General features: G+C 48.1%; 7 protein-coding genes across 7 annotated transcripts; 5 read left to right on the top strand and 2 right to left on the bottom strand.

Moving 5' to 3' along the window:
- Positions 1–266: 266 nt before the first annotated feature.
- Positions 267–1,186, top strand: LY89DRAFT_743827 (uncharacterized protein; the record flags this gene model as incomplete). The annotated part of the gene is made up of 2 exons (XM_018220987.1): positions 267–788; positions 959–1,186. 2 exons carry the CDS (start codon positions 267–269, stop codon positions 1,184–1,186), a joined length of 750 nt encoding a protein of 249 aa, XP_018060860.1.
- A 445-nt stretch (positions 1,187–1,631) lies between these two features.
- On the top strand, positions 1,632–2,825 carry LY89DRAFT_692479 (uncharacterized protein). Its single transcript, XM_018216548.1, has 2 exons — positions 1,632–1,676; positions 1,731–2,825. Exon 2 carries the CDS (start codon positions 1,842–1,844, stop codon positions 2,613–2,615), a length of 774 nt encoding a protein of 257 aa, XP_018060859.1. The 5' UTR covers positions 1,632–1,676; positions 1,731–1,841; the 3' UTR covers positions 2,616–2,825.
- Positions 2,826–3,583, top strand: LY89DRAFT_410453 (uncharacterized protein). Its single transcript, XM_018207316.1, has one exon. The coding sequence runs from the start codon at positions 3,052–3,054 to the stop codon at positions 3,499–3,501; it is 450 nt and encodes a 149-aa protein (XP_018060858.1). The 5' UTR covers positions 2,826–3,051; the 3' UTR covers positions 3,502–3,583.
- A 258-nt stretch (positions 3,584–3,841) lies between these two features.
- Positions 3,842–6,332, top strand: LY89DRAFT_743825 (glycoside hydrolase family 31 protein; the record flags this gene model as incomplete). The annotated part of the gene is made up of 4 exons (XM_018220986.1): positions 3,842–4,012; positions 4,064–4,665; positions 4,725–5,023; positions 5,068–6,332. 4 exons carry the CDS (start codon positions 3,842–3,844, stop codon positions 6,330–6,332), a joined length of 2,337 nt encoding a protein of 778 aa, XP_018060857.1.
- A 438-nt stretch (positions 6,333–6,770) lies between these two features.
- Positions 6,771–8,600, top strand: LY89DRAFT_769413 (HET-domain-containing protein; the record flags this gene model as incomplete). The annotated part of the gene is given in 2 exon segments (XM_018221817.1): positions 6,771–7,541; positions 7,557–8,600. The coding sequence occupies 2 exon segments, from the start codon at positions 6,771–6,773 to the stop codon at positions 8,598–8,600; spliced, it is 1,815 nt and encodes a 604-aa protein (XP_018060856.1).
- Positions 8,601–8,650: 50 nt separating this feature from the next.
- Positions 8,651–10,573, bottom strand: LY89DRAFT_632925 (alpha/beta hydrolase). The gene has a single exon (XM_018211321.1). It carries the CDS (start codon positions 10,392–10,394, stop codon positions 8,727–8,729), a length of 1,668 nt encoding a protein of 555 aa, XP_018060855.1. The 5' UTR covers positions 10,395–10,573; the 3' UTR covers positions 8,651–8,726.
- A 306-nt stretch (positions 10,574–10,879) lies between these two features.
- Positions 10,880–12,096, bottom strand: LY89DRAFT_743822 (carboxy-cis,cis-muconate cyclase; the record flags this gene model as incomplete). The annotated part of the gene is made up of 4 exons (XM_018220985.1): positions 10,880–11,238; positions 11,283–11,747; positions 11,795–11,903; positions 11,953–12,096. 4 exons carry the CDS (start codon positions 12,094–12,096, stop codon positions 10,880–10,882), a joined length of 1,077 nt encoding a protein of 358 aa, XP_018060854.1.
- Between the last annotated feature and the right edge of the window lie 527 nt (positions 12,097–12,623).

The following is a 12,623-nucleotide window of genomic DNA, read 5'->3' as shown; positions in this document are numbered from 1 at the left end:
GAAATCCACAAAAGTGACTTCCTCGAGAACTCCTTCCAGGTTCTTCACCAACTCACCAGCACCTCACTCACTCACCACTGCTGGTGCGGACGAGAGCCTATCTTCATTAGACGATTGGTGCGCATCTCTATGTATCTTCAAAGTTATTTTGCTAATTGGTGACAGAAGCAGGGAAACCTCCCCTCTACCGTTCCGAAGCCAACTTCGAAGCGTTCACGGTCCAGTATTCCTCCAACCCAATCCAAACCGGACATACCCTTCCTGCCATGGCGGACATCGAAGATCGCGGTGGCTCAACCCATTTTGAACACTCTGTGCCTGCCGCTACACCAAACACAGATAATCGGTGCGAAGATAGTTCTGGAGCCACGAACAAGTTCGAGCGCTTCAACGATCTACCCATTGAATTGAGGTTGAGGATCTGGACAATTGCCTCATTCTTCCCACGGAATGTGTGTGTGGAGGTCGACAGGTGGTTCCAGTGCGGTATTGAGCAGGAGGATTGGGGTCATCTTGGGGCCTTTCGCGTTCCTGTAACTTACACGAGCAATTGTCCTGTTCCCACGGTACTCCACGTATGCAAGGAATCGCGAAAAGAAGCATTGAAGTACTATAGCTTGGAATTCGGAGGGCATCAAGAGAACGAAGTTGATGATTATGAACGGAGTTACACAATCTCAATTCCGCCGGTCGTTTACTTTAATTGGAAGGCTGACACGCTGTTTACCCCGCGCACGTTTAGCATAACAGGTGGCATCGAAGACTACGGGCTCGATCTCGCTCGGATGGTATATGGGAAAGGCTTGAAGTCGTTGGCTCTGAATATATGTGATGGAGCAGAAATATGGAAGGCTTTCTGGATTTGCCAGGACAAGACCGCGGCGCTGGTGTCAAAAATGATTTCGAGGAGTTGATTCTCTTTTCGCACGACCCTAAGTTTGCTGACGGACTCATGAAGGTCAACTTTGTCGACATCGAGCCTGGGACACATGGAGCAAGATGGGATTCAGTCCTCAGAGAGGCCGACTCCGACGGACTCAGATCCGTTATGAAGTCGTTGCTAGGTGGCAACGCCGAACCTTTCCTGAAGTTCTGGCATTGGTTTTCTGGCTTGACGAACCCTCCTAGGATCCGGATTTGTGAACTCGCGAATATTGAGCTTTGTCCCGAGAACCCCGAGTTTTGATTAAACACATCGGGAGCTAGCAAGCTGGCATTGGAGTCCCAGATGGGAATGTAGGACGGTCGTTCGGTGGTAGAGACCACGGCGTCTGGGTATGATTATATGAAAGTAGCTTTGCTGCAGTGGCGTCTGAGGAGTTGCTCGAAGTGGATCGATGGCCGCGGAGTTAGCATATATTAGCTAGCATGGAGCATTAGGAGAGGACCAACTTGCTCGATGGTGTTTTGGTAGCGACCTACATATGCTAGAAACGAAGTGTAATTAGCAGCATTATCTCACGATGGCTTCTCAAATACATGCCAATAAACATCTTCTTTCGTTCCTCCGCTTGTTCCTGGTGCCATCCAAATTTGGAATACCGACGCGTCGTTTCCGCGACGTGGGGTACGAGTAACCTTATTTCCTCGAGAAATTCGAGAAACTTTTTCTTCTCCTCACCACTACTCCACTTCACCCTGTTCATGAGAACGAAGACCTCCCTGCCATACAATTGGTGCGCATCTCCAATGCTCTGTATTACTGCTGGAACAATGCTAATTGATGACAGAGGCAGCAAATCTTCCCTCCACCGCTGCGAAGCCCGCCTTGACTTTCGCAACCAAACATACACTTCCTGCCACCAACGATCAACACAATCTAGGCACCCTTTCCTGCCACCATGTCCGACTCAAGTGAATACTGCGGAGACACGTTCGAGCGGTTCAACGACCTCTCTATAGAATTACACTCGAGGGTCTGGAAGATGGCATCTTTCATTCCTAGAACCGTGAGCATCGAGTCGGACATGCGCTTCTCGAACCGCCACAACATTGATATGCCCCACGACATGCCTACTGCCTACACAACCTCAAGTGGTGTGCCGGCAATACTCCACGTCTGCCAAGAATCACGAAACGAGGCACTGAAGCACTACAGCTTGGAACTAGGATCTCACTTGGAATTGAGTACTAGAGGTAGTATAGGACGCAGATACACTTTTTTCATCCCGCCCACCATATACATCAACTGGACGGTAGATACACTTTACGTGCCGCGTGTTATTGAACTTATCTATGAGGACAGCCCAAACTTCGTCGAGCTATTTGAATCCAGAGGCCTGACTTCGCTTGCTCTGTATGCCGATGCAGAGATGGTTGATTTTGCGTTCAGCATTCTCCCAGTGCGAGGAGCTTTGAAGGAAATCATCCTGTTGTCGTGCTCAGCAGACCTGGCTGAGAAGCTTGGGATTATTGACTTCGTCGACATCAAAGAGATACCTCAAGATCCAGACTGGCGCAAGATTGGGGGACTTATCGAGAATCCCGAAGGCCAGGGCGCGTGGAACTCGATGCTGGAGGGTGACCATAGAGATCTGCTTGCTTATCTAGGATATCCATCGAGTGAGCGTACTACTTCTCTGCCCAAACTTCGCCTCTGCGAGGTCAAGCGCTGACTATCTTCTGATGGTGGTGGAGACATGTATCGAAGTCCTTGTAGGCTGGCAAGTTCTCAGCTTTGGGGTCTCAAGCGTAAGCACAATGGGTGGCAGAGAGTACTACACCACAGCGTCTAGCTGTAAGGATACCAGTGTGACTTTGCTGACAAGGCGTCTTAAAAGTTGCTCAAATTGTAGATTGTTAGCTGGCATGGAGGCATAAGGAACAAAGTTGCTCGATTAGTTTTGGTAGCAATATATGCTGGAGCCGACGATGAGTAGCAACCTCTTGGTGATGACTTCTCATAAATGCCAGTCAACATCTGTCATTATTCCTCCGCCTATCTCTGCTTCTCCCAGTGAAGAAGTGAAGAACCACATTCATCATCCCTCTGCTTCCTTTGCCTTCTCTCAGAGCTCTGAAGTCTAGTAGACATCTTAGCTTCTCCTTTAGATGACCATCCCTAATCGCCGGTCTACACTCCAAACCTTCTCAATGTCTGCCAGAGCTTTTGTTGCCTTCGTTCTTGCAAGTCGTTCGTATTGTCATCCGGCCGTTGTCTACACAACTAAAATGCTCAGAGTATTGCTCCTGAGCAGAGCTTATGAGCCTGAACCCCACTTTACTCTTGTTGGAGGGGCATTCGGAGCATCTCATTGTCGGGATAATATTACAGCGAAAGGCGCTGTAGATTTAGGCTCAGCGTGCCGAAACCCCCGGTGTACCCACAGTGGCATAAGGCTAAAGTCGAAGGCATCTCGAAGGCATCTCGAGCTTCGAGTCGTTCATCACGATAAATTTATGATGAACATTCTGCGATTTAATTTTTTTATGTACCAGTTGATAACATGGCCTGATACTTCTGTACCCTTGACAGCGGCACAATATCAAGAGGAACCGTAGTTCTGGTGTTCTGGTGTTCAACTGCATGACCAGGACTTTCGTATCCCCCTAAATTCTCCAGGGTCTTTCATGCAGGTACCCCGCATCATGCCACCTTCTCCGTCGTACGAGGGTATTCCCACTCTGGTCTTCTATTTAGCCAGAAGTCAAGCTGTTCCCTAGCTGCAGCAATTCATCGTCATACTAACTTTGTGGATCACGATAAGCTTCAAAATTCTTTCCGCGAGTGTGGGGTGTTGCTGTAAGCTTGACTTATTATCTGCCTGCTTTCCTCGTCCTGCGATATTCTCTCTCAACACCCTTAAGCTTTCCCCAAGAACTCCAGCATTAATCAGACATCATGAAGTTTCGCGATGGAATGTGGATGGTCGCCGAAGGGAAACGCCCAGAGTATGCGGAAGAAGTTTACTCGATTGCAGAACATCCTGCAGGGAACTCTTTGAGTCTGCTTTGTCCCACGAAGAGAATACTGCAGAGATCGGATTCTCTGAATCTGCCAACTCTGACAATTGTATGCCTCACTTCATCTTGCCCTTCTAGATCCTCATGCTAACTCTAGCAGGACATCAGAGCACCTTTCGACGGCGTGATCTCCGTCGAAACAACGCATTGGCTTGGGGCTCTGAATCCAGGACCCCACTACGATCTCTACCCCGCAGGAAAGCCAGAAAAGTGCAATCCTGGCATCTCGAAGACAGACACGTCTACAACCCTCAGGTCAGGCTCGATATCTGCGACAGTCAAGACTGGCAATCATGATTTCGACATCCGCTTTCATGCCACCGATGGCTCGAAGGAACTCACATCGCTGCTTAATCGAAGCGTGGGGTTCGCATATAGCCCTGCGCCAAGCAATCAGCTCGTGACGGGAGACATGTCGAAATTCCAGCATTATATCTTCACGCAGACTACATTATCGGTTGGAGAGTCCGTTCATGGTCTTGGAGAGAGATTTGGAGCTTTCAATAAGGTTGGGCAGGCAGTCACACTTTGGAATGCAGATGGTGGGACATCGAGTGATCAAGCATATAAGAACATTCCGTTCTGGATCAGCTCAAGGGGATATGGTATCTTTATTGATACTCCAGATAAGGTAGAGTTGGAGGTTGGTAGTGAGCGGTGTTGCAGAGTCCAGACGAGTGTTGAAGCACAGCGATTGAAATGGTAAGTTCTACTTTCCTCGGCTTTTCAAGTCAAATATAGTCATGTCTGACGTCTCGCAGGTACATCATCTACGGCCCAACTCCAAAGGAAGTCTTGCAGAAGTACTCAATATTAACAGGAAAGCCTGGAAAGGTACCAAGCTGGAGTTTTGGACTCTGGCTGAGCACCAGCTTCACAACCAATTACGACGAGAAGACTGTCAACTCCTTCCTCGAGGGCATGAAAGCACGAGATATCCCTGTGGAAGTCTTCCACTTTGACTGTTTCTGGCTTCGAGCATTTCATTGGTGCGACTTCGTCTTCGATTCTGAGATGTTCCCTGATCCAAAAGCTCAAATCGCACGTCTGAAAGCCTCAGGTCAGATCCCCTCTTCACTCCTCTTTTCACACTAACATCTCCAGGACTGGTAAAGAAAGTCTGTGTCTGGATCAACCCCTACCTAGGCCAGGCCTCTCCCGTCTTCAAGTTCGCCGCCAGCAAAGGCTACCTCCTCAAACGTAAAAACGGTGACATCTTCCAATGGGATCTTTGGCAAACGGGAATGGGAATCATCGATTTCACGAACCCGGAAGCGTGCGAGTGGTACGTCAGCTGCCTGGAAGGTCTGTTTGACAAAGGAGTCGATGCTATCAAGACTGATTTCGGAGAGCGGATCCCGTCGATTGATGTCGAGTGGTTTGATTCATCTCTTGATCCGAGGAAGATGCATAATTACTATGCTTTTCTTTACAACAAGGTAGTTTATGAGGCGATTCAAGACCGCTTTGGAGAGAATGAAGCAGTGCTGTTTGCTCGTACTGCTACTGCTGGGACGCAAAGATTCCCTCTTCAATGGGGAGGTGACTGCGAGTCTACACCTGAGGCTATGGCAGAATCCGTTCGTGGAGGACTTTCTCTTGGTCTGGGTGGATTTGCTTTTTGGTCCGTGGATATTGGTGGATTTGAAGGGTACCCTCCTCCGTGGATTTACAAGCGTTGGGTTGCGTTCGGGCTACTGTGCTCACACAGCCGTCTGCATGGAAGCAATTCTTTCCGCGTTCCATGGACAGTGGACGATGATGATACAAGCGAGCAAGGATGCTCGAAGACTTTGGCAAAATGGACTTCGCTGAAGGCACGTTTGATGCCGTATATCTTCGCCCAAGCACAAATCGCGGTGGAGCAGGGCATCCCGCTTTCGTTGAGAGCAATGTGCTTGGAATTCCCTGAGGATCCCACGTCCTGGTTTCTCGATCGTCAATTCATGTTCGGTGATAGCTTGCTTGTGGCTCCTATTTTTGAGGAATCTGGCGATGTGGAGTTCTACCTGCCCAAAGGTCGATGGACGAGTTTCTTCACGAACAAGACTAGAGTTGGACCGGGATGGTTCAAAGAACATCATCAATTCGATACGCTGCCGTTGTATGTCCGCGAGAATACCATTTTGGTTCTTGGGAAATGGCACGAGATGAGGACGGTTTATGATTATGCTCAAGGTGTGGAAGTCTGTCTTTATCAGACGAAGCCAGGTGCGAAGACTACTGTTGTTGACTCTGAGGGTGAGGAAGTTGGCGTGTTGGAGATTGGAGAGGAGGGACATTTGATTGATCAAGACTTTTTGACGGGAGCTTGGCATGTAACGAGGAATGGAAGGAGTACGATCAAGAGCAAGGCGACAGAGAATTGAGATGAGGGAGAGGTAGAGGATCGAAGAAGGAAGACTGGGAGTTGTTATACCATGTTTTTTTTACAGAGGAGAGACACTGGAATTGTTTGGAAATATTTGCTCTTCCCAGCGATCTTCCATCGCCTTATCAAGAAACGCTTACTTGATGTTTGAATATGGGAGCAGAAACAGAGACAAGGCTTGGATCCTTAAAAGAATAGTGATCTCCGACGCATGCACTCGCTGGGTTTTAGCATATGCCCATTCAGAGGACGAGTCTGTCCTGAAAAGTCCGACATCCCACCAACCGCCCCCACGACGTACCCAGCCACAATTGATCTAACTCAAGAACAATATACATTCAAATTCCCTCGAGAAACGTCCATCCAAGCTGATGCCACGACGCGAGCGAACAAAATGGACATATCACACCTTCTTACACATTCTCCAATGGATAATATGCATATAGACATCAACGAGGCTGAAGATCAGGCGCCAACTATCTACAGACCTTTGGACGGAGAAAGAAGAGAGATCAGGCTCGTGACACTCAGCCCTAGAAACTTTGCAGACGACATTCACTGCACTCTATCAAGGTCCTGGCTGGATGGCCAACCTGCAAGTTATGAAGCCCTCTCATACGTTTGGGGTGATGATGGCTCTCGTAGGCAAATATTCATCGAGAACATTCCGAGCCTCGTCACAGTGAACTTAGAGGTTGCACTCCGACATCTTCGACGACACCAACAGCCGAGGATCCTATGGATTGATGCAATATGTATCAACCAGAACGACATTGATGAGAGGAATGTTCAAGTAAGGCACATGGGGGACGTCTACAAATACGCATCTCGTGTTATAGCTTGGCTTGGCGAGGAGTCCGACGATAGCAATCTGGCTTTTGATGCTTTAGAGCATTTTCCGAGAGACCTTGAAATGCATTGGGATCCGAGTATGAACGCCTCATTGCAAGCAGAAGTGTTCGAGCCAAAGTACCTTGATGCCTTTCAAAATCTCTTTCGACGACCGTGGTGGCATCGTGTCTGGACCGCCCAGGAGAGTATCCTAGGACCAGTTCTGGACATTATCTGTGGGAAGAGGCAGGTGTCGGCCGATCTTTTGCGTGATGTGTACTTGGGCCTCCAAAAGCATGATGGCTCTTGTTGTCGTGACTTTTTCTGGAACGAGCGGCTTGATCTACGATTCGACGAAGCTGGACGTCTCTTAGAGGTCTTATATATCTAGCGCCTAACGGATTATAGGCAGAAGCTCCTTGAGCACCTTCTCTCTAATTTCAGGTCTCGGCATTGCTCTGATCCTCGCGACAAAGTTTATGGAATGTTGGGGCTTTGCCATGCCGACCTGAGAAAGACAATTATTCCGTCATACTCGTTGCCTGTCTCGTTGGTATATGAAGAAGCTACCTTAAGGATTATAGAGAGTCAGGGTTCCCTCCATGTGCTAAGTCAGATTAGTCCTGGATCATGGGATAAGGTTGCACGTACAACCGAAAATCTGCCTTCTTGGGTCCCGGACTGGGCATTGGATATGAGTCAAAAGGAGATTCAGATCCTTGCAGTGCGTACATCGCTCCTCGACCATTATTATGCCTCTTCTGGAGCAGTTGCTTGGATACGTCATAGCGATAGAAGCAGCATTGTCCTTGGAGGAATCATTGTAGGTCGAATTGGCGCGGTTAGTAAAAGCACAGGGTCAAATTGGAACGAATACCGAAGTACCTTCCTCGAATGGCGGCAGATGGCAGGTATTGATGAGGCTCCAAATCGACCGTATACTAGTAGACCCCCAACGACTTATTATAACGCATATAGGCAAACAATTTCGGGTGCCATGATGCAAGACCGTTCAAGCCTTCAAGACCCCACTAAGAAGACAAGGGTTTCAGACAATGCCGCATTCCGTTGCTGGCACGATGCTTGGTGGAATTGGATACAGGTGCACGATGGAGACTTTCGAAAGATACATTTGGCCAGCTCCGAGTACACTGGAACCGAAATCTCACTTTTTGGAGCTGGGGTTTATGCTTCTACGGGCATGCGAAGACTGTTGATCACCGAAGAGGAAGGATGGCTTGGACTGGCACCAGCGAATGCACGTATCGGAGACGTGATTGCACTCCTCCAGGGTGGCTCAGTGCCATACATCCTCCGACCAAAGCGGCATGCAGAGACTGGAACTTATAAATTCATTGGAGATGCATACGTGCATGGCATCATGGATGGGGAAGCATGGGATATTGACGCTTTACAAGATATAACTCTGGTCTAGTAGGAGGTTGAGACGTTTTGGCCAAAGAGGGTCCAATATGGTACCACATTACGATTGCGAGCAAGTGAAAGAAGACGGTAAAAAGGCTACCACACAACACTGAAGAGTGTTCAATATATCTGACAATTATCCCAAGAACTTCGTGACAATTTCAGAAAACTCCCTTGGCTTCTCAACCATTGGCAAATGTCCCGCTCCCTGAACAACCTCATATCCAGCACCACTGGATCCATAGGCACTAGCCATCTCTTGCATCGTACCTGGCAAGACGCCATCTCCACTGCCAACAACAAACAATCCCTTGACTTGACACGTCTTCATCTTCTCTTTCAGGTCATAGTCAAACAGTGCATTTACGCTCTTCTTGAACCCTTCCTGACTATTGGTCTTGACCATCTCCTTGACTTCGAGGCAGGTTTTCTCCAACACACCTCCATCATAGCTCTCCTTGACAAACCATCTTCGAGTAGTCATTTCAGCAAGCTCCTCTCCCACAATCTTCTCGCCGCTTGCAGCTAAAGCGCCTTCTTTCTCTGAGACAGCAATTCGATCACCCCAGGCTTTCGAATTTCCTGCTGGAGATTTGCTGCTCGTGTCGCAGCTTACGAATGCACTTACACGGTCTGGGTATGTCAGAGCTGTGTTGAGAACCGTTGCCCCACCAAGACTGACACCAATCACTGCAGCTGCTTTCTTGACTCTGAGCGCGGTCAAAATAGTGATGATATCCGCTGCTAGAATATCCACCGTCACCTCTCTTGAGCCAGTTTCTGAAGATCTACCTCTGGTCAGGTACCGTAGAATGCGATATTTCTTGTTGGACGGCTTTGAGAAGAAGTTAGAGAGAAATCCATCCCAGATCTTGTAATCCACGAGAATGGAGTTGCTGAGGACGATGAATGGTGCATCTGGATCTGCAGATCCTTCCAGTCGGAAAGGAAGTTCGACCCCGTCTTTGGTTGTGATATATGACTCTATGGCTCCAGCCCCACCAGGAGAGTCAGGAATAGTTGTTGTCAGAGATACCTTCTCGTCTGAAGAATGCCACGAAGCCATATTCGAGGAGAGGTATCGTGGAGCTGGACCAAAAGTATAGTATAAATCATACACTCTCCTCCGCTTGTCTTTCACCACCTTTGTCATGATCTCCTGGTTCCAAGGCGTCGTCGTTGCAGTTTTGAATTCTGGTCCTCCAAGTCCATTTTTCGGTGCGTATTCGTGTAGTGCAAGCAATTCGTAAGGGGCTTTCGGATCGATCGAACTGGTTACAAATCTCCTCGTCCTCAACCAACCCGGCACCTTTGACAACAACTCGATATGCTCCTCTCTATACCACTTATCCACCTGTTCCTGCATACCTTCCCTATTGTGTAGATCCAGAAACACGGCAACCATCACATTTCCCCTCCCCTCATTCTCCACCTTCTCCATCTCCACAAACTCATCACTATGTCTCTCCTCCACGAAATCGTATAGTTTTCGATCAACCTTAATCTTCGCCATCGTCTCAACCTCCCTCTGACTCTTCACAGGCGGATCTCGCAGCCGCAGATACACATCTTTCGTCAATTCCGCCATATCATCGATATCGTACACTGCCATCCATTCTGGCTGACTTTCCGACCCGGCAGCGCCCTCGAGATCGCTGGCGCGGTACCGGAAGCCATTTTGACAGAAGTCGAGACGCAGACGTGTAGGGCCGTGTTCGTTGTTGTACCAATCGTGGAAGGCAGATTCTTGGAGCCCGGGTTTGGGCTGCATTGTCACGTAGAGGATGCCGGGTGTTGGTGCCATGATGTCGATGTTTGGGTATGAGTGAGGAGAGTTCTCTCAATGAATGTCGAAGACAGAATTCGAATATGTAATTAAGGAGTTCGTAACACATATAGAAACATCAAAGGAGGTATGCTTCCCAAGGGGTTGCCCCCGTCATCGGATTGCATCCCCACCATTGTAGCTGCGGGGAGGAAGAGGGAAGCTCGGCAGCGATGGCGGGAAAGGAAAGAGCCCTGGAACTTCGCCGGTGCAAATTGCCTGGCTCGCCTAAAATTTTCAGGGGCATGGCGTGCTGAAGCGAGACCATGAAGAGTTTCTCTTTGAAGATTTCTTTATTGCTAGCGGAGTAGTGATAAAAAGATTAGACGCAGCAAGTTTAGTATCTCGATATGTTTTCAACAGAAAAAATAAATTGATCTTAAACCCTCATATTGAAGTTACTGTTGAAATTGCCCAGTACCCTTAAAGATGCTATCGCCAATGCCATGCCTTGTACCATTCATCTAATCATACCAAATGGCATTCATGCCGAATCCAGGCTCCTTAACATCACAATGAGCAACTCTTGCCAAGAACTCGTCCTTCCACCGGTAAATTTCTAACCACCCATCTTGATCATCCGTCAAAGCAATCCATTCATCACTCCAATCACATGGACTGACAGCATTCGAGTGACCACCACTATTCGGCGTTGGATTCATACATATTTGTCTCTCGATGTTGCCAGCTGGGCCAAGCTTGAAAGCGGATATGTAGCCAGTCAGGTTATGCTTGTTGGCTCGTGAAGTTGCGAACAGGTATTTCTTGCTATGAGTAAGCGTCACAACATCTGCCCGATACATTGTCTTTGGGTTTGGGATTCCTGCTTGTCTCAGTAAAGCTCAAAAAGCGTGGATGAAGACATACCTGGAGGTATCAGAGGGTATGTGATATGTGTAAAAACAGGACAATGTGTCTGAGGATCAATCACATAAACACCAATCCTATTCCCAGCCTCCATCAGAACATAAAGATAACTTTGATTCAACGCCACCCATCTTGGATGATCTCCTGGATCTGGGGCTTCAACTGAGCCAACAAGAGTCAGCTGACCCTGCTCGTCTTTCTTATGAGTCCAGATCTTGTTGGCTCGCAAGTCAGCCGAATAGAGGTAAGTCTCGGTAGGGTCGAAAACCATGCCATGAATACCGGTCTTTGGTTCATACTGGTAATTCTGGACGCACTTCTCCAAGCCACCCTCCTGGTTGACGGAGAAAACATTGCCAAAACCAGCATGGTCGTAAAATGGATTACCGTACACATTGAAGGGAGGCTTCTTTGCTGCTAATACAAATATGGCTCTTGTATTGGTATCAGATTTCGATGCTTCGGCTATGAGATCGTGAGAAGATGGTCTGAACACTAATAAGATTACATACGAAGATGCTCCATTGGATGTGAAGCATCATGAACGATTTCAATTGGACTTTTGACAGCAAAACTCGACCATTTCTTCATGGCTGCTCCATAGATATTCTCCTTTGCGTGCTGCAATCCAATTAGTATGCAGTCACATGCTTCGATAGATTTGGCTTACATCAAACGTCATCCACGATATTGGTTCATCTTTTGGAATCTCCGTCCTCTTGATCATATTCAGTTCCAGAGTCTCATCGTCAAATTCGAATGTGAAGATTGCTCCTGGAGGGGTCCATGTCCCCACCATCAAATGATGCTTCATCCCGCGGATTTGGAGGCAACAATTGTATCTCAGTCTTGAACGTGTAGTAATAGTTGGACGATTGGAGTACAGAGCAGAAGTCCAACGATTTGTGTCGATATACTTCGATAGTCGTGCGTTCATGTATCTTGTATGGTCATGCTTCAAAAATCATCGACCAGATTGTAAGTGCAGCGAGAAGTTTGAGTGAGAGCGAAAAGTGCTGCCGCTTGAACAGCCGGGTAAGGCCTAGACAATCGGGGAGGTCCACTTTAATGCTGCAATTGGTCTGATCCTTGGATTTGACCCCACTAGAACCCACTAAGCGAGAAGGTGGGGTAAAAAGCGAGGGGTTCACTTCAGCCATCGGCAAAAGTCTTTTCCACGCGGAAACACATGACGGCTGCTATAAAACGGACCTCTGCTGTCCCACACGCAGCCAATCCAACTAATAAATCTACCCTCATTCGCATTCGCTATCTCTCCCATCCTGCCACAGTCTATTGCACGCCGTTGTCTGTATGTCTGTATGTCTGTATGTATGTCCA

Source organism: Mollisia scopiformis (assembly GCF_001500285.1).
Source record: "Mollisia scopiformis unplaced genomic scaffold LY89scaffold_43, whole genome shotgun sequence".
NCBI lineage: Eukaryota > Fungi > Ascomycota > Leotiomycetes > Helotiales > Mollisiaceae > Mollisia > Mollisia scopiformis.
Note: the sequence above shows the minus strand (reverse complement) of the source record. Positions and strands in the feature narration are given on the sequence as shown.